The 26,601-nt window shown below is 40.3% G+C and overlaps 1 protein-coding gene across 1 annotated transcript in view; it reads left to right on the plus strand.

The window, feature by feature from the left end:
* The window catches only part of NEDD9 (neural precursor cell expressed, developmentally down-regulated 9), a 56,389-nt gene that overhangs the window by 18,578 nt on the left and 11,210 nt on the right, over positions 1–26,601 (plus strand). The window contains exon 2 of the mRNA XM_012935352.2: positions 5,256–5,696. Coding sequence (XP_012790806.2) covers positions 5,256–5,696 — 441 coding nt within the window. The remainder of the gene's footprint in view (positions 1–5,255; positions 5,697–26,601) is intronic.

Genomic DNA, 26,601 nt, shown 5'->3' on the forward strand with positions numbered 1-26,601 from the left:
TAAATCCTGAGTGCAAAGCCGGGAGTAACCCCTGAGCATTGCTGGGTGTCACCCAAAAATCCAAAAAGAAAAAAAAATAGCTAAACACTCATTCGAAGATACTGGTACTTGATACCCAGTTCCCAAAAAATTTGTCTCCAAATTGTAAAGTGGAAAGTCAGTGGTCACTGGATACTGCTTAGAAAAGAATCACAACTCCATGGTTTTTCAGATTCTTGGTACATGCATTAAAAATTGTGTACAAATTGAAATGTCTGTGTACTGATCTCAAACAAACCAATAGAATCTTAGGAAAGAAAAAAAATCACAGCTTTTGGACAATATGCATTTGACTTTGTTAACTACGATTCTAACTCTGGAAGTGAAGAGAGTTGTACCAGCTCTATAATCTTCTTGCCAGATGCCGTGAGAAATGAATAGCTTCTGCAGCCTCGAATTTCTCCTTTGTTAAGTTCAAGAAATTGACCAGGATTGTTTTAAGTTCCTCTTTCAACTATTCTGTTCCTTAATTGTGTTTTTTGTTTCACCAAGCTATTGCTGTGTTGGTTGATTCTAATTGTCCATCATTGTAGGCCAATCATAGATCAGGAGTTCCTTACCTCTCATCTTTCCTCAATTTGTGTTGAACTTCCCTGCTCTTGAGATACATATCCCAGGGTGAACGCAAGAAAATGTAGATTTTTGACTAGGAGAACTGCTTACCCTGTTTTTTTCTAAATCATTCAAATTATTATTCTCTAACTTTATGGTCTGAGGAAACATACCTTTGTTCCGAATGGGAAGGTCTCTCTCCATCTTCTTCCCTAAAGAATTAACTCTTGGGGCTGGAGTGATAGCACAGCGGGTAGGGCGTTTGCCTTGCACGCGGCCGACCCGGGTTCGATCCCCAGCATCCCATATGGTCCCCTGAGCACCGCCAGGAGTGATTCCTGAGTGCAGAGCCTGGAGTAACCCCTGTGCATCGCCAGGTGTGACCCAAAAAGCAAAAAAAAAAAAAAAAAAAAAAACAAGAATTAACTCTTGGGGCTAGAGCAATAGCACAACAGGTAGGGCGTTTGCCTTGCATGCGGCTGACCCGGGTTCAAATCCCAGCATCCCATATGGTCCCCTGAGCATCGCCAGGAGTAATTCCTGAGTGCATGAGCCAGGAGTAACCCCTGTGCATCGCCGGGTGTGACCCCAAAATCGAAAAAAAAACATTAAAAAAAAATTAACTCTTGCTTTGACTATTTATAAATTGGATGTACATTTTTCCTATTTTATTTTGTTTCTTTGGGGGCCATATGCAGTGGTTTTCAGGGCTTGTCTGTGCTCAAGGATCACTCCTGGTGATACTCAGGATCATATGGGTGCTGGGGGTCTGCCACATGAAAGTCAAGCATCTTAATCCCTATACAAATAAGATCATTTGCATTTGACAGAAGTTAATTTGGCTGCTATCTTGTTATTGTTGTTGTTGTTGTTTTGTTGTTGTTGTTATTGTTGTTATCATTATTATTGTTGTTATTTGGTTTGGGAACCACACATGGTTGTGCTCAAGACTTACTCCTAACTCTGCATTTAAGAATCACTCTTGGTATTGTTCAGGGAACCATTTGGGGTGTCAGGGATCAAACGTAGGTCAGCTGTGTTCAAGGCAAATGCCCTAACCACAGTTATCTTATGAACTAATGTGTCAACACTTCAAATGCTTTTAAATCCCCTTACCCATTGCTTTCAAATTTTCTGATTGTACAGGACTAGAATCGAATGTGATTTATCAATAGTTTGTTCAGATTTTACTATCATTATTTTATTTTAGATCTCTTGAAATTTCTAGTAGTTTCATTTATTGTTGTCAGCAAATACTCAACTTGAGATCACCGTAACCAGAACTCTATTAATTCTGAGACATATTGCTTCAAGAGTTAGCTTTTCTAAACTGTACTATAGCATTAATAGTACCGACCCTTGAATGGGAACTGAAAGGAGTTCTGGGAAGCCTACAGACAAAACATCATCCAGCAAATTAGTCATAATAGTTTTCTAATTCTCCATAATGTCACAGTTCCTGACTTGAATTAACTCATTTAACCTTAGGGAAAACACATGAGGTTAATGCCATTGTCCTCATTTTTACTTTACCGGAAGCTGAGGCACAAAGGGGAAAGTAATCTGCCCCAGCCACACTGAGTTAAGTCCCAAAGACCAAGAATATACTTATTCTATAAAAATACCAAGAAGAATAGGCTGTCTTCAAAACTTTCTTTTATTTTTTTTTGGGGGGGGGTCACACCTGGCAATGCACAGGGGTCATTCCTGGCTTATGCACTCAGGAATTACCCCTGGCGGTGTTCAAGGGACCATATGGGATGCTGGGATTTGAACCCGGGTCGGCCGCGTGCAAGGCAAACGCCCTACCCGCTGTGCTATCACTCCAGCCCTTCAGAACTTTCTCATATAGTAAAACTGAGTTCAATTAAAAGAGCTTTGCATAGTAGAAGCAGGGTGTCTTAGAGTTCTGGAAAGAGAACTGAACTTAGAGACCCTTCTTCGACATCAGTCGTAATAGCATCAAACAATTGATAAACTGGCTTCATCTATCAGATAGAATATTTGAATCCAGGTCTCGGGTTGTAATCTTCCCTATGTGAGAGACTGGTTATCAATATTGGCGTTTGTTGATTTGCAAATATGTTAAATAATTCTTACTCAGCTAAGGCTGAGAATATCTACCAGTATTTGAGGTATCAAGCGAGTACTGACTGCCTCTAAGTGCAGTGCCAAGTTCTCTTTCTAAATCCTATTCTCTGGGGGCAGCAGGGAGGGCTTCAAGGAATCAATGGGTAACCAGTTATGAGCAGTTTTCCCCAGAGAAGAAGCTATTGAAACTAGAAATGTTATTTTCAACTAGAAACATTAGCATGCTGCTTGCTAGGTGGTGGGAAGGTCACTGGGATTGGAGACAAAGAATTTCTTTCTCAGCACAACTCTTTCTCGGGGATTTTGATCTGCCTCTAATCAAGCATTACTTCAGTGCTCCACCTCTGTGCTTCATGGAATTCCATGGTAGCGATGGCGCTCCATAAACTTTGAGTTTATTTATGCTTGATTAGGTCTATAGTGCTTAGCCTTTCTATTGGTTTTTGTTTCTTTTCTCCCTTTTTTGTAGCAAATACAATTGCACAGCAATCTATTTTCTACTCTCATAGAATTCTCTCTGAATCTTCAGCTCCTGATTTCATGTTAAGGCTCCAGCCATTCTCAGTTGTTTAATGGGTCCCTAAAGGGACAATGATAAAAACTCTATCTCTATCTCTCTCTCTATCTCTCTCTCTCTGCCCTATAATCTTAATCCTCAAGAGTCATTTTCTTATTATTGTTGTGGCACAAAGGACCAAAGTTTCATCTTCTGTATGACTTCTTTTAAATCACAGAGCAAAAAATAAAATAAAATAAATTGCAGAGCAAAAGTAAAAGAGAAACAGGAGAGATTTCACACTCTACACTCATCACTCATCCTTAAATGGTTCCTCAACCATAATAGGAACTTAGGGTTCTGATAGGAACAACGTCATGATCTTATCTTTATGTAACGTGAACTCTCAGTTGTCAGAAGGAACCCAGAGCTTCCTAGAATACAAATACTAAGTAAAAGCTTCACTCGGAAGCCCTCACAAACCACTTCCTTTTCCTTTATCCTCTTTTTACCACTCACCTCTCTAGCCATGGACTTGTTGGATTCCACCATTATCAAGAGCACAGACTTCAACCTAATTTTTAAAGAGCATCACAAGTCTATCAAGTACTGACCTTCTATTACTTTATCTCTTTTCTTCCATTAAGTAGTTGCATTGACTAAAAGAAACTTGATAAGTAAACCAAGTACTCCTTCCTGATCACTGACCAGAAAGGAGGTCCAATACCCAGAATACTTGTACAATAGCAGAAGACAGGAACACCGTGCAGGGTCTATAGTTACTGGGTACAATACAGGTGATTAATATATGTCACTTATAAGGGCCATGAAGTTACAAAGGAATGAAAAGCATGAGACTGAAAGATCAAGTACACTTTTAGAGAACAGAGGGGCCAAATTCCAAATGACAGACAAAAATTGAATGAATATGTAAAGTCACCCACATGCTTCATCCCACGGGCATTCTTTCCTGTTACAAACGATCATCATTGCTTTGACATCAAAGTGCATCCAAATATTTTAGTGAAGCATCAGAAAGATCACTTCTAGTTTTCTAAGTGCTTCTGGCACATTTACAATGCTCCCCAACTTCTCCGTCTGCTGGGAAGGAGCAAGCATGTGGTCATGGCAGCCATCGTGCTGTGAAACATTAATAATGCCAAGAAATGAAATCTTCAGAGCCTTTGAAAGGTTTCCAAGAATGTCAGCACTTACTGCCTGCCCACTCTCTGCTGACTTTGACTTTGGCTCTCTGCTCAGGACTGAATGTGCCAGACAGGACTTCATACAAAGAAAAAGTGTTTTGGGCCCATGAAAGGGGGAAGCTGAGTTTCTGATGTGAATGGTGAGATTCAAAGCATGTAATAAAGTGGCAGGATGAGGAAGGGGGCTTAAGAAAATGTATGAGTCAAAGACCAAAGAGAAAGATGTGTCATTTATCTACACCGTATAAATTCATTGTGGGTCCACACCATCAACTCGAAAAAGCTGTCATACCATGCTCTATGCCTGATTATCACGGGAGAAATATTTCCTTAGAGTTTTTCCTCTATATCCAAGGATAAACTAAAAGAATTTTAAAGTTCTGTCAAGGCACATATAAAGCGTACTATTGTTTCTAATTTAATACTGAGTATGAATGACATTATACTGTTTGGGTTTGGGGATTTTCTTGAACACTTTTTGCGTGAAAAAAATTGAGAAACCTTCATTGTATATCTGAATGTCTTGGAATATTTTAGCTAGCTTCAAGAAGTGAAGAAAAATTTAAAAAAATAAAATATTCTCTAACTTTAATGGTGCTGCTCATAGTTCTTTGGCACAGCCTCTAGTGCTAGGGGAAAAAACTTTTGTGGTCTGAGTTTTTCCAAGGAGACAGCCCGACGTCATTAGTGGCACAAACAGTCTGTATGTATCTGTCTTTTGTTTGCACCATCTGTTTTACTCCTTACAGGTTTCTGTAAGGATTTACTCTTCTTTCCAGGAAGTCTGTCTATCCATGAGAGTATGGGATTGGGGGGTTAAAGAGACTGAACTAATACTCTAACATTATTTCCCTTTGTTTTTGCCTTCCCAGAATCTTATGGCAAGAGCCTTATATGACAATGTCCCAGAGTGCGCTGAGGAATTGGCCTTTCGCAAGGGAGACATCCTAACTGTCATAGAACAGAACACAGGAGGTCTGGAGGGATGGTGGCTCTGCTCCTTACACGGTCGTCAAGGCATTGTCCCTGGCAACAGGGTGAAGCTTCTGATTGGCCCGGTGCAGGAACCCTCCATTCAAGACCAGCCTTCTTCGGGACCGTTGCAACAGAGTTTTGGCCAACAGAAGCTCTATCAAGTTCCAAACCCACAGGGTGCTCAAGACACTGTCTACCAAGTGCCACCTTCTTACCAGAACCAGGGGATTTATCAAGTACCTGTTGGCCATAGTGCCCAAGAACAAGATGTCTATCAAGTGCCACCATCCGTGCAGAGGGGCACTGGCGGAGCTAACAGTTCCTACTTAAGCAAAAAGGTAAGTGTGAAACTGACTTTTTATTTGTGCTCCCCCTCCCCCCACATTTTGCTGGGAAGCAATAGAAATGTCCCCAAAATTTGGGCTGGAGTCATAGTCCAGGGAGGAGGGTGTTTGCCTTGCATGTGCCTGACCCGGGTTCAATCCCCAGCATCCCATATGGTTCCCCCAAGCACTGCAAGAGTAATTCCTGAGTGGAGAACCACAAGTAACCCCTGAGTGTCACCGGGTGTGACCCCAAAAAAAACAGAAAACAAGCAAAAAAAAGAAGCTGGCCTCTGAGCACCCCCAGATGCGTCCCAAACACAAAATTAAACGTAAAAAAGAAATGTCCCCAAAATAAGATCTTAAGGCTTATAAGTAAATATATCTAGTATCCATTTTTTTTATTTCAATGAGCAAAATGTTCTTGAAGCCCTATCATATGGCAGACATGGTCGATCCATGGCCATTGTAAGTTCATTCTGAGCCATATGGATAATTACTTCATTTCTTTCCATCTTTTTGATAGATATCTTTGGATCTAAGGTCTGTGCTGTTTTTGTTTGTATTTTTAATGTTTAAGTGGTGCAAGGCACCAAATTTTGTTAAGCACAGTCATACAGCAAGGAACCCATCTTTCTCTCAAAGCTGAATCATGACCTCATTGACTTATTTACAGAGAGAACCCACCATAAGTAGAGGGAACAAGGAATTTGGGAGTGGCTCATTCCAACCAACTTGTTCTGTGAAGTTATTAGTTTAATGTTTAACTCATTTAAAATATATAGATACAAGTGAATTTATAAAGGAACTATCCTCTTGACATTCCAGTAAGTACAATAATAATGCCTAAGGAGCAAGTAAAAATACCAGCACTAAGATATTTAAGAAGTCATGTTTGGGCCAGAGTGATAGTATAGTGGATAAGATGTTTGTCTTGCAACCTGGATTCAATTCCCAGCATCCCATATGGTTCCCTGAGCACCTCCAGGAGTAATTCCTGAGTGCAGAGCCAGGACTAACCCCTGAGCACTGCCAGGAGTGACCCAAAAAAACACCCCCCCCAAAAAAAAGTCATGTTGGGGACTGGGATGTGTCTACATTGCATGCAGGAGATTTGGATTTGATTCCTGCTACTGCAACCTGAAAAACGAACAAAAGGAGAAAAACAAAGACAAAAGAACAAAGTAAAATAAAAAGAAAGTAAAATAGAATTAGAACAGTTACAAAGGCTTCATGTTGGAACACGGCAGGTGAGGGGAGTTTCTTCAGTATAATTACAAATGTGAAGAATAGAAATTCCTTAATGGACTGAATTTGAAGCATTTAGTATGTGTTTGATTATTGTAGTAAGATGATCAGAGTAGACAAAGCCATCCTGTTGCTTATGTAGTCCTGAGATGACATATGCAAACATTGTATGGGGATGTGTGCTTGGAAATAAAAATCACTAAACTTATGAGAATGATGATCAACCTTTGTGAGCATCACGTGACAGGGCTTTACTCTTGCTTACCAAAAAGTCCCAAGGGTTTCTACCCTGGGACCTGCTTGGGTATTAAGCATGAGCGGATTTCAGTACCATAAATGCTAAAATTATTATAACCACATTACCCACACTCTAATGATATTTTTAATTTAAGGAAACAATTAATGAATTTTACAGTACAAAAAAATAAATCCCTGAGTTACAAAAGGAAAGATAGAGGGGTCTCCAAAAGACCTAATTACTCTTTGAATACTACATATACATTCACCTAATTCAAGAAACAAAGTGTAGGGGCTGGAGCGATAGCACAGCGGGTAGGGCATTTGCCTTGCATGGGGCCAGCCTGGGTTTGGTTCCCAGCATCCCATATGGTCCTCCGAGCACCACCTGAGTGCAGAGTCCAGAGTAACCCCTGTGCATTGCCGGGTGTGTCCCAAAAAGAAAAAAGAAAGAAAAGAAAAGGAAAGAAAAGAAAAGAAAGAAAAGGAAAGAAAAGAAAAAAGAAAAGAAAAGAAAAGAAAAGAAAAGAAAAGAAAAGAAAAGAAAAGAAAAGAAAAGAAAAGAAAAGAAAAGAAACAAGGTCTAGGGCATGTTGGTGGTAGTAAAGTGAGAAAACAGTGTGCACCAAAGCATAAATGTCAGGCAGAAAACAGTAGGAGAATGAGGGAAGCAAAGGAATATTGGAACAGAGATGATGTAAGAACATAGGATGAGGTAGAAGGTCATAGGCATGTCTTTGGTGGTTGTGTGCTTTGAACCACTGGAGTCTATGAAGCTTGAAGCACTGGAGTCTATGCTATGCAATGCAGAGTTCCTGGCGTCACGTGGTCTGAACACTTCCTCACGTGAGCCTCTCACCAAAAGAAAACCTACTTCAAAGTCTGAATTTACAACCCTTGTCTAAATCAGGAAATACCTATTTGCATGATACTTCTCTGCGGGATGAAGGAGATTTCTTTCCTAACAGAGCCGCAAATACATTCTCAAATCTTTAGTCTGAAAAGGTGCATTTTACAAAGCACTTCTCAAAGGTGTTGCTTAAGGGAGTAATAATGCTTTCGGAGGAATTTCTCAAGAAGTGGTGGCCGGTTTTTCAACTTGCTTTGGGGAGGAGGCTGCTCCTGGTCTAGGAACTACAACTGGATCATTCCCTTTCAATGTCTTTCCTAGCCAGGGATTTTAAATGCAGAGAGAAAGCTAAACCCAGCCTCTGTCTCCAATGGGAGAAAGAACAGTTGAAAAATATAACTATAAATAAATCATGCCTCTGTTCTTAGTCCTAGTTATTTGCACCTTAAAAATAGCACTTCCTCATCTGAGCTGGTGAGAGGCCAACAAGGGAACCAGAACAGGGAATGCTGAGCTCAAAGGTGGAGGGGTCTAACCTTTTATTCACAGTTTATTTTGGCAGGAAGGCGACGTGCTTTCCTTTTAGGAGTCAATCTTTTTCATTTCAAGTCTAAATAGTCTTAGACTTCATATTTGCTTCCATGTTATTTGCTTTAGCAGATGGCAGGTTTGCTTCTAGTTTTTCCATCCTTTTGGAGACTAGAAGGCAGCAGCCATAGCTCCTGGTTGACCTTGGCATTGCTGGGGTCTGGTGTTCAGACTCAATTTTAGTTGTTTGTTTCATTAATTCTAATACCGGTGGAACGTTTGTGGGTTAGCAAAACAAGAGTGCCTACTGTAGGAGGCTTCTGAAATAGACCTCTGCCAGCTTTCACGAGTGCTGCGACCAGACCTAGGGGCTCCATACTCATGAGAAAACAAATCTGAGCACTAAGTTGGGACAGAAGTCTTAAGGATAGGAAAGGATGGGGACATTGGTCCTGACTTTTCCGGTCAGATCTTCTATAGGGTATCCTGATCTCCTCACCTGGAAAGTCATTTCAGGACCACTGAGTCTCTGAATTGTCCACCTCTTTCCTGACTATGGGACCATTTCACTGTCTTTCCTCTCCCTTCTCTCCCTTCTGTGCTAGTGTTTTTCTTCTCTCCCCACTTTCCTTTCCTTCAACTACTCCCTCTCTACTTTCCTCTCTCCTTTCCTTCCATGCATCCTCCGTCCCATCCTCTCATCCTCCCATCCTCCCTCCCTCCCACCCTCCCACCCACCCTTCCTCTCTTCCTCTCTTCCTTCCTTCCTTCCTTCCTTCCTTCCTTCCTTCCTTCCTTCCTTCCTCCTTCCTTCCTTCCATAGTTTGGCTTTTAAGACATGATTTAACCTCTAGATAATAGCAGCTATTTTAAAAAATTATCAGTCCCCTCACTGTGGGTTTCTGACTCAAGCAATTTCCAGTGTGTGAGTACCAACCAGTACTTAAACCAAAGCCTGAAGGTTAATCCCAGTACAGTGGGGATCAGTTGGGTTTTTCTTTTGGAGTTCTTGTTTTAGCAATGTTATTGACTTACTAAATGGCCTTTCACCTGTGTTTCTCTTTTAATTTCCCATCTGTTAAATGATTGAGAACCTGGAAGTAGATAATATTGATAGTTTAGACTGTGATCCATATATACAAATAGGAAAAAAATAGGAGCTAGTGGAATCTTCCTCTGAACAACTTAAAGTATAGTTTTAACTTTTTAGGGAATATTAATAATCACGTGAAGAGGTAGGGTAGGGAAGGTGAATTGAGATTCCAAACCCAAGGCCGTTCTCTGCAAAAAATTTGACCCGAAGATTCAGGCATCTGCATTTGAGTAATCTCTCCTTGTATGGTCAAGTACAATCTTCCTTGTATAGCCGTGGATGGTGATCCTGAGTGAAAGGGTCATGAATGAGGTCGGATATGCTTTAATCTGATTGTGATTAGAGACTTTTCATGGTAAAATATTCCCTTGATGTTGCTACAGAATGCAAGCCTCAGAAATTTTGTTCATCACTTTTTTCTGTGAATAAATCACTTAAGAAAAAAATAATCATGGGGCTGGATCGATAGCACAGTGGGTAGGGCGTTTGCCTTGCATGCAGTCTACCGGGTTCAATTCCCAGCATCCCATATGGTCCCCTGAGCACCATAAGGAGTAATTCCTGAGTGCAGGGCCAGGTGTGACCCAAAAAGCAAAGAAAAAAAAATTGTCACAATGAATTTTGCCTCTCTTACCTCAACTATATTTTCCTGAAAACTCTGGCCTCTACCTTCCTTCTCACAAGTCATCCACATTATATACCTTCGTCATATGATGATGAAATATTATAGAAAGAAACATTATCATGGGGGCAGAGAGATAATACAGCAGACAGGGCGTTTGCCTTGCTGGTGACCAACAGGTTGAATCCTCTGCACCCCACAGGGTCTCCTGAGCACTGCCAGGAGTGGTCCTTGAGTGCAAAGTCAGAAGTAAGCATTGAGTACCACCATGTCTGTGACCCCAAAATAAAAACAAAAAATAAATGATATATAATTGCCATCCTTTTATGAGAGAAGAAGACAGCATGCCTATAACGAAAAGGCTGTTTCTTTGTGGCTGAATATTCTTTAGCAATTTACCAAAATTTTCTAAACTTTCTTCATTCATAAAATGAAAAGGATTATAACTAATAGACTTCTTGTGAGAATTAAATAAAGTAATACAGTGTTTAACACATCAGAGACTTTGAAATATATATATACTAGTTTTGTTTACTTGATTTTTCTTTCCTTTTTCAGCTTGTTTTGACCTGAAATTGGGAACCCAGCCCAATTTATGTTTTTTATGACTCACTAAATATATAAATACTTTCATTGCTAGCACATATGCTAGTGCCTTTGATTCTCTCTTTCTCTCTCTCTATCTCTCTCCCTCTCTCTCTCTCTTTCTCTCTTTCTCTCTTTCTCTCTCCCTCTCTGAGTGCATAGATATCTGTAGGAATTTTGCAAAAAGTGGAAAGAAATGCTCAAAGTTACCTGGAAACCCTATACTGACACCCTTACTTTATTTCTTTGGTCTTTTGCATTCTGAGTTTTGTGCATCTTATGCATTAGACATTGTGGGCAGAATGCTTAGGACCTGTGAGGATGTTTGAAAACTAGAATAAAGCATTTGATATAATAAAGCTCTATGATATGAAATACAAAAATACAAAATACAAAATAAAAATTAATTAAAAGTTAGACAAATATATAGGAAAGAACATGAGATGGACCTAATTTATTTTTACATATAGGACTCAACTATTTCATTATATTTGAAAGTGCTTTTGTATAGATTTCTTACTTTACAAATATTTCTAAATATGGACTATAATTGCAAAGAACTCAGAATAAAAGTTACTCCTGGCTCAATAATTTAAAAGCCTGAGATAATATTTTTAAATATTCTCAAATTTTAAAAGCAAAATAACGGCAAGATGAGAATGTGGCCTTACTTATCTGTTTCAGAATCAATAAGCTATACTCAAGAGTTCTGTCAGTTCATGCTTGATATACTTGGGGAATTATCTGTGTTTGTTTGATTTTCTTTTCAACATATTGCTTTTATTGTAACTCTTGGAACTAGATTGGTTTTGTATGTGCAGTTTTGAGTGATTTTGTATGTTCTACTTAAGACAGACAGAGCCTATGCCTCTCTTTACTGCTGTAGCCCAAGCTCATAGAAAAACATAATCAATGAAAGAATGAGCAAGGCAGAAATAAGGAATGAAAGGTTTAGGTCCAGAGAGAACATCTAGAATAATTACTTTGCATGTGAGAGCCCTGGGATTTATCTGGCACCACATGACGCCCTGAGCACCACTGGGAATGACACTTTGCTAAAACAGTTCCCAACACACACACACACACACACACACCCCACACACACACAAAATACCAGAGGGACTCAAACCTCAGTTATTTTTACTTAAATTCTCAATGAAGTGCAACCATGCTCCAAAATTACACATTTATATATATAAAATCATCCCCATTTAAATAGTGCTTTTCTCAGTACATGGTGAGGCTTTGAAATTCAGAGAAATGATCTTTCATTTAAAATATCTACTCTCAAAGTTAAAAATGACTTAATTCTTACACAAAATTGGAATTTCTTGAGCACTTCAAGGGCAGGGCTTTATGAGATCATTTTGAAAATGAGGTCTATCTTTTGCCAGTAGAGTCCTCCCGACCAGTGGAATGCGCAAACTGTTCACTCCTTAAAAACGAACAAAGGTTCTTTTTCTCCAGTCACTGGCAAGGTCTTCCTACTCAATTGCAATTTGTTAGAGAGCTCATAGATGGTGCATACTCTTTAGAGTACATTAAGTAACTTCTTATGATCCCACATCATGGACAACAAAGCTAGGTAATCTTCCTTCTCTTTACAGTGATTTTACCCTGAATCACCATGCTTATCAGTGTGAAGAGATTAGATACCCTGTGTAGAATACAAAGAGTCTAAGAGGAGAATGGTCTGTTTGTGATGAAGAGGAAACAGTATATTATTTGCTTTGATCACTAAACTGAGTCTTAAAATTGTCAAATTTTTAAAAGCATACTTGCTTTGAGAGGCTTGTGAAAAAAAATGCTGAACTAGAGAGCAGCAGAAATGTCCTTGGTTCTAAGCACTTAGATCATAAGCTTAATCATCAGATTCACTTCTAGGGACCTGTGCTATTCCTGACAAAGGAGGTTGGATGCGACTCCCCTAGCACTGTGTGACTTCCCTGTTAGTAACTGTGCAACTTCAGTAACATTTGAAGATTACCAGGAGTTGTCCTTTTAAAGGAATTCTACAGTAGCTCTATTGTTGAAGTGAAGAATGCATTAGCAGTGCTATAATCCTAGCTGATTTATTTGAATGTTTGCTTTTCGGGAAGCCTATGGTAATGCTGAAACCAGTATTTATCAGAATAGCTATCTGATTTCAGAACAGATTAGTCACCAATTTTCGGTGTTGTTGTTAGCAAGCTATTATTTTACTCACTCATTTCAAGAAAGCTTAAGGACTGAAGCTGGTGTGACCTGAAGATGTCTTTGAGTCTTGACTTTATTTGGGGAATTATATGTGTGTGTATATGTATAATTTTATATGTATGTAAAAAATTTCAGAACATATATGTTACAATCTTCACTTTATGCAGCATTTCTGAGAAGCAAGTGACTTGCTAAAAGACATACCTCTGTTATGGTTGGATTGATAGGATTGGCACTTGATAGAATGTATGTATTCATTCATTCTTCCCTCTCTCCATTATTGTTGACAGGACTACAGGGCTGGGTATCTGCTTGCTTGTGAGGCTTGAGTGTCAGGTTGTATCACTCCCACGCTCAGTTGCGCTTCTTGGCTAACTTAAGACGTTCACACATGTGAGCACTAGAGGCCCCATTCCCTTTGTGGTGGTGCTTGTGCCTATTCTGGTGCTTGCCAGGTATCACTGCGATGCTCACACACATGTTCACTGGGGGTCAAACTTCCTGGCCATGGTGGTTGCATTTCATTCTCTGTTGCAGTGCACACCTGGCTGTGGTGCGACCAGAAACCACTTGTGGTGTGGGGATCACAGACAGAATAATTGCTAAGCTCAAACAGCAGAGTTGCTGAGATCCTGTTTAGTTCATGGGACAGTGCCCAGGATCAAACTCACAGTCTTATTCCTGCAAGGGAGGTTATCCACTGAGCAGCTCCCCAGACCCCTTGGTATTTGTTATGAATGTCTGACTGACTCTGGAAGTGATGACATCTATATCTCAGCTAATTCTTGAGGTTGCCGAGTCATAAAATAAGAGGATGTAGTTCACCAGCCCACCAGGATCCTAGTCACTAAAATGAATCTTGTTGTTGTTGTTTTTTGGGTCACATGTGACTGTGTTTCTGATTCTGTGCTCAGGGACTACCTCTGGTGGGGCTTGGGGGACCATATGGGATGGCAGGTGTTGAACCCAGGTCACCTGCGTGCAAAACAAATGCCCTACCCACTGTTCACTCTGGCCCCCAAAATGCATCCTTTTGTTAATAAGATGGACACTGGTGAAGGGATTGGTGTCAGAATATTGTATGCCTGAAACTCAATCCTGAATAACTGTAACTCATGGTGGCCCAATTTAAATAATGTACTTATTTCTGAGTCACTTCTCAGAGCCCTAGCCTCCAATTCAGAGAGAAAGCAGACTCTATGCTGTGGGAATGTGAGTTCAGGAAAAACTTTCCTGCTACCTGGCTGCAATGATCAGCTTTAGGGCAGACTAATCCAGAATCTGTGAGTAGGTCGTAAGGTGATATACAGACTAAGAACATAGCTTGCTTGTCTATCTTTGCCATTGAAAGATACTGTTCATGTGAAAGACTTCAAATTGTCCCAAATCTATTGCCTCATTTAATCAAATATAGTTAAGTATCTCCGAATGGGTTTGCCAATGAGAAGGTAATAGAATACCCAGATTTCACGTTTCGCTCAAGGATGAGGTTCTCCTTATTGTAAATTAAAGCAATACATTCCTAATCTCTGTTAGTGTTGTAGGCAGTAGGCATTAAGGAAAACACATCGATCCCAGCTTACAGGTCTTTAGGCACTCCTGTCAGTTAACCAGAACTTATTTTAGTGCCCCACCTGTAAAATAAGAGAATAGGGCTGAATTATTGCTAATGGTCTCTGCTGAAGTTTTATCATCTAGATATCCTTCTCTGAGTCTTTCCCAGAATCACTTGAAAAGTTGAAGAATGCAACGTGGCCTCAAGATTCCTTTTAAAAGAGAAGTCCCTCAGGCATTGATAATCAATTTCAAATTGATCCCTCAGTGGCTTTTGTTTGTTTGTTTGTTTTTGTTTTTTCCTTTTTGCGTCACACCCAGTGATGCTCAGGGGTTACTCCTGGCTCTGCACTCAGGAATTACTCCTGGCAGTTCTTGGGGGACCATATGGGATGCAGAGATTAAACCCGGGTCGGCCGCATACAAGGTTCACGATTAGATTTCAGTCATAGAACGTTCCAAGACCCATCCCTTCACCAGTGTACATTTCCCACCCACTGTATTGTTGCTCCAGCCCCTGATCCCTCAGTTTTGACAAGTCCCTTCTTACCTTTCCTTTAGAACTCAGCCTTCCTTCCCACCTAGAAACCAGAGAGAGAGAGAGAGAGAGAGAGAGAGAGTCAAAAGAAAGCATGAAACATGCAACACAAGAAAGACAGTGAGACAGTGAGGTTTGTTGAGCTAAAGAAAATTGGTTTGCAGACCACTTCCAGAGAGCATCTCATTAGGAACTCATCACTGCTTTGATACCAGGAGTTATGAAAGTACGCTGTCCTGATATGCATTATTTCCCTCTGTTTAATCATACAATTTGGCAGAGGCCTTCAGTGAGTCTCTTCTCTCTTTTCCAAACCACCCTGCCACAAGTTAGGTCCCTTCAGAGCTGGCCCCAAGTTCTGTCACAGGACCTGTTTGCCTTATCACATCTTCTGGTCAAGCCCCAAGAGGTCTCTTTTTATAAGAGGAAAGTAAAGTCACAGGAATTTGGGTCCAGAATTGCTCATTCTTTTTTGGAAAGTGTGGGGGACTGTTTGGACTGTACCTGGCAGTGCTCAGGGCTTACTTCTATCTCTGAAATCAGGGACCACTCCTGGCTGAGGAGTGATCAGGGGACCATATGCAGTGACAGGGATGTCAACTGGAGTTGACACTGTGCAAGAAAAACACCTAAACCCCTAGACTCTCTCTCCAACATCTGAAATTCTCATCCACTTTTCCATATTGTGCCTATGGGTATCTCTCCAAAAGCCATTCCACAGTCTAGATGTAGTGTCCTATTGAATGCATCTGGATTTTCTCAGACAAGCCGAAATAACAGTGTCTTTTTATAGTTTTCATTTGAAAAGCATTTTAATTAGGGCAGTATTTTTTTAAAGCCTTTATTTATCTCTGGACTGGAGTGATAGCACAGTGGGTAGAGCATTTGCCTTGCATGAGGCCAACCTGGGTTCGATTCCTCTGTCCCTCTCGGAGAGCCCGGCAAGCTACCGAGAGTATCCCGCCCATAGGACAGAGCCTGACAAACTCCCCGTGGCGTATTCAATATGCCAAAAACAGTAACAAGAAGTCTCACAGTGGAGACATTACTGGTGCCTGCTCAAGCAAATCGATGAACAAGGGGACGATAGTGCTTATTTATCTCTAGCTCTTCCATAGGTTGAGCTCTGTTCAGCTTTGTCTAGAGAAAGACCTCAACCACTTGAGAAACCTTGGCACCCTTTCCCATCATGCCCTTGCACATTATTTCTAGCTGCTCTTGTTGCTCCATAACTAAATATTGCTTTAACACTCACAATACAAAGAGCTTCCTGAAAGCAGCAGGGAGATGTGCTCAGGAACTAACAATCGGGGCACTGTTTCCATCAAGTGGTTCACAGCCCAAATGCTATGTCAAATGAAAGTGACCCCAGAGTCCTATTCGACTTCTGAGTTTACAGTGTAGCTTTTCTTGTTTGAGAAGAGACTGTCCCTGGCTGAGGGCTGAGTAGCAAAAAAAAAAAAAAAAAAAAGCTTAGTTCTTGCTTTAAATGAGACAACAAAATGTCTCTGAAGGGAAACAATTACCCAAAACTGTCTCAAACAAAGAGAGGTGAAGCTTGATTTGGAAACATCTAGAAGAGTTAACCAAGGATGTGTCTTGCAGGGATGTATTTTTAAGGCCAGACTCAGTTCTCATTATATTGTTGCTATGCAAGGAAATAAATGAGCTCACTGCTACACCCAGACTGGGCAGAAAGAATTTCTAGAGAATTAATAAATCCAGTGTAGGCAACATGCAGCTTTTCCTCTCGTCATAAAAAAAATCAACTAATAATCTTGGATTTTAAACAGAAACGCCTCTGTAACTTTGCAGTTTCCAAACACTAGATGCAAGTTCGAAGGTGCCGTCAATGATAATGACGTTTCTTCAGATTTTCTTTGGGAGAAAAAGCTTAAACAGCTCATGAGCTTTAAGACAAAGAGGTTATTATAAGATCATTAAATACCGTGGCGACTCTGCTAATGCTTTCAAGGGCATTTCAGGGCAATAAGCACCTTACAATAGGCAGCTTAGAAATTTAAATGTTCTTGTTTCCACATAAAACCCAGAGATAGCATAAATAAAACATGAGACTGGAAGTGAAGGGATTAAAGATATAAAATACAGAAAACAACCTAATCTTAGTTTCCCCATTGCCAAGAAAATGCAAATAGATTACTGCTGATTGGTGAAACATACTTTTAAGTTCCATTTTAGATACTATTAATGATGAACTTTTCAATCTACCTTGTAATTATTGTGGTACTCTGGCACTTTTTAACTTCTTATCGATTACCTATTATATTTCCTGGCCACTCTCTGGGTTGCCTAGTTCCAGACTAGACCTTGAGGAAGAATGCAAGGACTTGATGACACATTCCTGTTCTGTTAGATTCTTGAGTAAGCTCCTCTAATCAATCATCAAGTCATAGGATACATATTAGAAGCAAAAGATTGTATAATGCAGCTCATTCCTACTGCTGCTTTGCATTGTGTTCTTAAACACACAATAACAGGACACCAAAAATAGACCCATTAGACTCCTCTCAGCCCTTGTGAGTACGATTTCTCATAGCACTATAATACTGTCATCCCCTTATTCACCGATTTGCTTGAGCGGGCACCAGTAATGTCTCCATTGTGAGACTTCTTGTTACTGTTTTTGGCATATTGAATATGCCACGGTAGCTTGCCAGGCTCTGCCGTGCGGGCGGGATACTCTCGGTAGCTTGCCGGGCTCTCCGAGAGGAATGGAGGAATCGAACCCGGGTCGGCCTTGTGCAAGGTAAACACCTTACCCGCTGTGCTATCACTCCAGTCCGTGCTATCGCTCCAGCCCAGTTATGAGGATTTCTCATAACTTTTAAAATAATTATAACATTGATTTTTGTGATTGTGATTTTTAAATATTTGACATGCACAGAGAAAAATACATAAATGCAAAACTATAACAGCAATATTAATAAGGCACCAAGTTAGATCAGTGCTGATCAACTTGTTGCACTCCTCTCTCTGCCAACTCGGTCTCATTTGTTTTACTCAATTCTTCCTATTCAACAGGATTTTTCTGCTTCCTTTTTAATATGTTTTGCTTGCAATTTTATTTTAACCACCTTTGTTTACAGTGCTAGTAGGGCTTACAATTACTATTAGGATTTCATGGCCACAATGTTCCAATCCATACTCTCCACTAATGTGTCTATTTTCTTCCACCATCTTTCGACTCCCTCCATTCTCATCTGACCCCTCACCTCCAAGCCCAGTTCTGAGACCAGTTCTCAGGTTCTATTGCCCTTGGACATTTATTATTTATTTATTATGTCTCTTTATAACCCTCTTATGATTGAGAGAGAGAGGAAGAGGGAGAGAGAGAGATGATTCTGTGTCTGTTTCTCTGCTTCTGGCCATGGCCATTAGGTATATGAACAATGGTCTGTAGCAAGGAAGCACAGATGAAAGCAATAAGATATCACCTCACATCCGTGAGATCAACACACATCAAGAAGAACAAAAGCAACTAGTGTTGTCAAGGATGTGGAGGGGAAAGTCACTTTCTTCCACTGCTCGTGGAAATATTCACTAGTTCAACCCTTTTGTAAAACAATGTGGACACCTCTCAAGAAACTAACAATTGAGCTTCTATATGACTCAGCAATTCTACTTCTTAGTATCTACCCTAAGTCCCAAAAATTCTACGTAAAAAAAGACCTTAGCATGGGACTAGAGAGATAGTATAGCTGTCAGGATGATTGCCTTGTATGTGGCCGACCTGGGTTCTATCATTGATATCTTATATCCTATATCCTATATCCCTGGGTCCCATCAGGAGTGATCCCTGAGCACAGAGCCAGGATTAAGTCCTGAGAACAACTAGGTGTGGGCCAAAAGCAAAACAAAACAAAGCAAAACAGAAAAAGACCCCTGTACTCCTATATTAATTGTAGCACTATTTACAGTAGCCAAAATCTGAAAACAACCCAGAAATGTCAAGAACAGATAACTATATAAAGAAATCGCGGTGTATATATACACAACGAAATACTATTAGACTACAAGAAAAGATAAAATCATGCAATTTTCTCTTCACCATCCGGATACCCAGGAGTTCTACTACAAGGTAGTGAATTATTAAGTAAAAGAGTATTCCCCCAGAGACTTGCAATCTTGTAGACATTTGTACAGTGCAAGAAGTTGTCTCAAAGGAAAAGGTTTTGCTTCTGCGAGCTGGAGAGACAGCTCAGTGAGTCAAACATATCAAACATATGCTTTACATGCAGAAAGCACAACACCGCATCATTTCCTGAGTACTGCCATGGCAGTGACCAAGCCCGGAGCACTGCAGGATGTGGCCCCCAAACAAAAGAGAACAAGAGGAAACAAATATTTTGCTTCTAGACCTTCTGGGTGGGTGTGCACCCTATTTTTTGATGAGATGCTCTTGACAAACCTAGCTTGTAATCTTCCACTAAAAGTTGAATAAAATGTCTGAAGTTTGGGACCTTTTCTTCTTCTTTTTCTTTTTTTAATAAAATATCTTTATAAGTAGATCTTAGAAGTAAATTTTCTCCTGGGAGTGTTATGACTGTAGTGTTACAGATGTTGTGGTTAAGTATGGAAATAACCAAGCTAACGTGACCAAAGTGACCAAAGTAACTTGTTACTTTGGTAACTAATAATCCAACTAAATTTTCTGTGGGTCTCTGAGCGCCAAAGACAAATGTTTACTGCTTTGATTTGAAATCACATTTCCTCATAAACCTCACTGGGAACACATTTATAAGTTGATTTCTTCCTATCTGACTGAAATCTAAATAGGATTAGATTTTGTTTCCTGCCAATGTTTAAACTCAGTTTTGCTATAATCATTAAAATATAAAACATTCTTCATGTTAGAAAGGAAGAATTGGCTATTTATCTTTTTCCATTGTCATGTTTCCTGTGTTTCTAATTATCTTTGGTGGTGTATGGACATTGTAGCACTGCACTGTAGCACTGTCATCCCGTAGTTCATCGATTTGTTCAAGCGGGCACCAGTAACGTCTCCATTGTGAGACTTAATTGTTACTGTTTTTAGCATATCGAATACGCCACAGGTAGCTAAGCAGGCTCTGCCGTGTGGGTCAGATACTCTCGGTAGATGGACATTGTATTTATAAAAATAGTTGTAGAGGGGCTGGAAAGATAGTACTTTGGGCAAGGCATTTGCCTTGCATGCAACAACTCAAGTTCAATTCAGCACCTCATGTGGCGCTTGAACTCCACCAGGAGTGATCCTCGAGCACAGAGCGAGGAGTAAGCTCTAAGCACAGCCTGATGTGACCTAAAAGCAAAAAATGAATTAATTAACTAATTAAATGGTGGTAGAAATAACTTAGGCCTATAAAAAACATTCTCTATCTCCTATGGGTTTTGTGTTTCCTCCTGCCAGCCTTTTATGCACACATAGATCTAGTTGTGGCTCTGAGATATTCTGTCCACTTTGATGATTTAAAGCCTGAATTCAGCCTATGTTAAGGTAGTTTTATTTCCAGCTAATTGTTAGATTTTGCTATAGTCCTTGGGGTACCAACTCAAAGGGAAAGGTGTTTATCAGGGCCCCTACCTTGGTGAGCCCTAGAGTCCAATGTTTTCTCTTACCCAAAGAAGCTATTAAAAAAATATCACAGGGCTGGAGCGATAACACAGCGGGTAGGGCGTTTGCCTTGCACGCGGCCGACCCGGGTTCTAATCCCAGCATCCCATATGGTCCCCTGAGCACCACCAGGGGTAATTCCTGAGTGAAGAGCCAGGAGTAACCCCTGTGCATCGCCGGGTGTAACCCAAAAACCAAAAAAAAATAAAATATATATATATATATATATATCGCCTACATGTTTTCTCAGATTTTATATCAGCAAGTACCCCCAGTAAAAGTAGCCTCAAATTTTGGACTTTTTTCCCCCCACAACCAATTTCTTTTTAATTGAATCACAATGAAACACACAGTTACAAAGTTGTTCATGGTTGGATTTCAGTCATAGAACGTTCCAACATCCATCCCTTCACCAGTGTACATTTCCCACCACCAGTGTCCCCAGTTTCCCTCCTACCACCCCCCCTACCTCCTACCCCACCCCCATAGCGGGCACTTTTGTTCTACCACTCTCTTTCTTCCCTTCTGGGCTTTATGGTTTGCAATACAATACTGAAAGCCACTACCAAAATTTGAACTGGTAATTTTTTTACTGTATTTTAGTTCTTTAAGATTGTCAAGATCTTTATTGTCTATTTTTACTTCTATTTTTCAAAGCCCTCTTTAGCATTTTGGTTTTTCTGAATGACAGTTTGAGTGCAAAAGTAAAATCTGTTTAACTTACATAACAATTACAAACAAAATGGCTAATACTTAAGGATTTCTGCCCAGAATTCTGTGTACCTGATCTCATTTAATACTTATAATTGTCAAAAGTGCTATCATTTCCATTTTACTAGTGAAGCTTAAAATGGGCAAATGCTTGATCATGTTCTCACAGCTGTGAGTGACAGAACCATGATTTAGATTCAGTTCTACTTGAGTCCCAACTCATTAGCAGCTCTAGTCAGACCTAATCTTTCCAAAAATCTAAAGACTCAGTGAGACTATGAACTCTGTACGTAGCTTCTTGTGACAGGACTTTATCACCTGTCTTCAGAACTAGAGAAAATCTAATTTCTAATCCTTTGTCGCGAAAGCGCCCCATACATTTCTGACTTGTGACTGAGAGGAACACAGGTGTTCATGGTACATACAGTCTCTAGTTTGTTAAATGTAAACTGCCCAGTGATCCTTCTTGGTCCCCTGATTATTTGTACGAGAAAGTGGTTCACATGATCAGTCTTCCATGACTCTTTGATGTTTCAAACTTCTGTAACATTCACTTTGTTTTCTTAACTCCCTCACTTGCTGATGCTTTCATGCATGGTTGATAAAAGACAGTCTCTTTTATTTCATAAGTTCCACTCAACCTGGAGTTGACTCCATTAAAAATTAAACTTATACTCTATAGGTAACCCTTGCTTAGTATTCTTTTCAGTCCCACACTGCTCTTCTAAAGACTACTTTTGAATTTTTCTTTGGTTCATTATGCATTCAGCCAAGACAGTGTCTACAACATACTCAAAGCAATATGTTAGGTCCTGATGTTTATATACAAATGCCTAAGACATGGTCTCTGTCCCCATTATGCTGAGATGAGATGCGGTGAAACAGTCAAAGCATTTTTGCACTTAGGGTGTATTAGAAATGTATGCCACAGACGCAATTAAAAATGTGTGGAAAGCATGTTTGAAGAATAGAAGATAACATATATGTCTGGGGAAGTCTTTGTAGGAGAAAGACAATCAGCTTAGCCTTGAATATTGAATAATATATGAATGAGGAAAAAAGAGAACCAGAAACAAAGATATAGGATGAGTAAAGTCGTAGAGAAATGGCATATATGAGGAATGAATACAGGGATTGGATACCTCTCTATGCTTTGTATGTGGGAGGCCCAGATTCACTGTCTCCTGAGAAACAATGGGAGGTGATTCCAGAGTACTGAGTATTGGGAATAGTTAGCAAATAATATTGGACATGGCTCAGAAATCAGGAGGGGAAAAAAAAGTTTGTATAGTTTAGTTCTGCCAAGACAGTTGGTAAAGAGTCCTGCTGTTAGAGTCTTTCGAAGCATTACAGGAGAAAGGCAGACATAGACAGATGGAAGGTAAAGATTGTTAGTCTGGGCACCAAAGACATGTTTTGTTTGACCTAGAATATTAGAGTCAGTTTTGAAGATCATATCTCACATAACAGTCATATTTCTGGCTTCTGAAAATTTGAAAAGATCTGGCAATTCAAGGCATATCTTCCCAAGACAACAGTTAACTTAGAGCCAAGAAACGGTTGCATTCTTTCAAGAGGGTGTTAATTTTGTCTCCACAACACAGAAACCGTGCTTTATCTCCTACCTTTACGCCACTGCTCAGTCCCAAGTATATCTTTTTTTTTTGGGGGGGGGGGGAGGGTCACACCTGGCGATGCACAGGGTTTACTCCTGGCTCTGCACTCAGGAATTCCTCCTGGCGGTGCTCAGGGGACCATATGGGATGCTGGGAATTGAACCCGGGTTGGCTGCGTGAAAGGCAAACGCCCTACTCGCTGTGCTATCGCTCCAGCCCCAGTCCCAAGTATATCTTAAGTGATCTCACTGCTACAGATGCAACCTCAGGTCAACAAGGAATACCAAATGCCAGAGTCCTCTCTTCCAACTTGTTGACTCACACTTAGGTTGGTTTTTGGTGTTCCTTAGCCTTCATTGCTAAACACAAACTCCTCAAAATTATGAGGCATGGAAATATTTGAAACATTTTTGGGGTTTGGAGGCCACACCCAGCTGTGCTCAGGGTTTACTTCTGGTTCTGCACTCAGAGCCTGGCAAGCTCGTGAGACCACATGGGTTCAAGGGATAGAACCCAGGTCAGCCACTTACAAAACAAGCACCTTACCCACTGTACTCTCTGGCCCCTAAAACATCACTTATTAACATCTCGTGCATGAACCAAACACATTGAAGTTTGGAGTCGGGCAGCTTGTCTGTTTCCACGCAGCAGGTTAATTAGAATGCTAACAGAATCCTACTTTATGGACTTATGCTACTCTCTGTCAAGGACTCAGCCTTGGAAAATTTTTAGATGGATTATTCCTTTTCCAAACGTCTACATTGTGCTCTTCTATGCTGTGTAGTTCATCTGAAAGTGACACCTGTAGGCTTCTGTGTGTTGACAAGAAGGGTATACAAACATCTCTGAATAATCAAATTCTAATTGGGACAGAAAAATCAACATTTGGATAATGTACCTGCTTTTTCACAGAGTCCCAGAAGACCTCAAAATGTAGCGCCCTTTTTGGCAACAGTAATGAATTAAGTTGTCAATTTGGTAAGTCTTAAGGCCAAACCTTATAGATATGATAGGAAGGAAGGAAGGAAGGAAGGAAGGAAGGAAGGAAGGAAGGAAGGAAGGAAGGAAGGAAGGAAGGAAGGAAGGAAGGAAGGAAGGAAGGAAGGAAGGAAGGAAGGAAGGAAGGAAAGATATAGAGAGAAATACACCAAATAAAAGAAATGCAGAGAGGGGCCTGAGCGATAGCACAGTGGGTAGGGCGTTTGCCTTGCATACGGCCGACCTGGGTTCGATCCCCGGCATCCCATAGGGTCCCCCAAGCACCGCCAGGAGTGGATCCTGAGTGCAAAGCCAGGAGTGACCCCTGAGCATCGCTGAGTGTAACCCAAAAAGCAAAAAAGAAAGAAAGAAAGAAAGAAAGAAAGAAAGAAAGAAAGAAAGAAAGAAAGAAAGAAAGAAAGAAAGAAAGAAAGAAAGAAAGAAAGAAAGAAAGAAAGAAAGAAAGAAAGAAAGAAATGCAGAGAAGAAAAAGTTAAAAGGGGAAAAAAGAAATAAAAACCTGACTTAATTTCATTTAGAAAATTAGATTTGAAATGCCCTGTGTAGGTCCATCAGTGCCCTTCCCGAACAAATACCCAGAAGGATTCCTTCGTCTTTCATGTTCTCTTAGCTAGATGTTGGTGTTCCTATAGGTTGAGGTTCAATAATTCTAGGATATTAGAAACGTTTTTATGTACTATGTCAAGCAGGAAGAAAATGAACCACAAAATTGGATACTCTGTGCAGAACAGTCAGCACTTTCCCCCAAGGAGAGAACACACAATTGGCATGAAAGCGATCCAAGCAATGGGTTGAGTGTGAGAATGTCCAAAAAAGTCAGGAACTTCGAGCTTCTCATCTTCTCGGGCATCACAGAGTGTCTGTCTTTATGCAGCATTCGTGCTTGACCAGATGCAAATCACTGGCTCATTTAAATGCCATTTGTGGACCAGTGGGAATGGGAGGGTAATGCATTTAAAGCTCAAATCCAGAGGGTTTTTTGTTTTGTTGGCTTTTCCACCGTGTGGTTTTCACCATCTGTTTCTTTTAGTGAATAAACGAGGAAAATGGTTGGTTTGCAATGCAGAATTTTAAAAGATCAGATGACCACTGGCATCCTCTAAATGAGAAGGAGCAAGCTAGTTGGGGTTTGGTGACATTTGTCAGGAAGTGAGACGTTAAGTACCAGGAAGCATTATTATTTTGTGCCAGGAAAATCCACAAAGGCAAGGAACAGTGCTGACTGTGGCCACACCTTCTGTGTGTTCCAAGCCAGCGAGCCCTAAAGTAATGGATTCCTTTTCTAAAACTGAGGCAGTGGAGAGATTTGACAGTATGGTGACTCTAGGCTAATCTTTATTTATTTATTTATTTGTTTGTTTGTTTATTGAGATACAGTTACAAAACTTTCATGATTGGGTTTCAGTCATACAATGATCAAATACCCCATCCCTCCACCAGTGCACATTTTCCACCACCAATGTCCCCAGTATCCCTCCCACCACCCCCACCTCATCCCACCCCCTGCCTCTGTGGCAGGCACCTTCCTTCTTACTCTCTCTCTTTACTTTGTGCATCATGGTTTGCAATACAGATACTGAGAAGCCAAACTATTTGGTCCTTAGTCTATTTTCAGCACACATCTCCCATCCCGAGTGATCCCTCCAACCATCATTGACTTAGTGGTCCCTTCTCCATCCTAACTGCCTTCTCCCCCAGCACATGATGCAGGCTTCCAAACCATGGTATATACTAATCTCTTTTACATTCCCTACAAGAACTGATCAGCTGCAAGTAACAGGATTTAAATAAAACTGAGCTTCAGGCATTTTTGAGTTTCAGGAGGAAAAGGTATCAACGTGTTTGACTCCATTCCATTTCAACATAAGATGAACAGGAAGGTTTTTCACATAGGCAATTGACACCAGAGTTTTCACACTAGAGGAGAGAAAAATCATGACAGTTTCTGAAAAACAGCCACTTGTTCCTAGTTTTTGATTGTCTACCCTAAAAATTTCATGAGAAATACTTTACTTAGGCAGTGATGTGGGAGTGAAGGACAAGAATTCTATAGAATCCAGACCCCGATAATGTAAAAGCAGAATTAAATATATTTCAAAATGAGTTGAAATTCAAGGAATGCATTGCCCATGTTTAAGATAACAATGACGTTTGTAGATATGAAAATATTTGCTTGCTGATATTGTAGATTGACATTGGTTCCAGATGCCAAAGTTGTGATGTGTGTTTGGCTTTTTTGACATCTCTTCCACATCGGAGGCTGTCTTCTCTAGTAATTAGAGTCCTGGATTTTGTTACTGGGATTCCTGACTTGGTATCAAATTGTGTGTGTGTGTGTGTGTGTGTGTTTGGGGGACCACATGAGAAGCTGGCAAGCCCCTCACCCACTGTACTACCTCTCAGATTTTTTTTAAGAGCATTTACTTTGTTAAAGTACTCAACTGACTTACGGAGTTTTATCTATTCCCATAAGTTGAGTGAAGAGGCACCCTAGACAGCCAGCAGAAGGTATAAAAGGGATTTTAAGTA

This window comes from Sorex araneus, chromosome 2, assembly GCF_027595985.1.
Source record: "Sorex araneus isolate mSorAra2 chromosome 2, mSorAra2.pri, whole genome shotgun sequence".
In the NCBI taxonomy this organism is placed as follows: domain Eukaryota; kingdom Metazoa; phylum Chordata; class Mammalia; order Eulipotyphla; family Soricidae; genus Sorex; species Sorex araneus.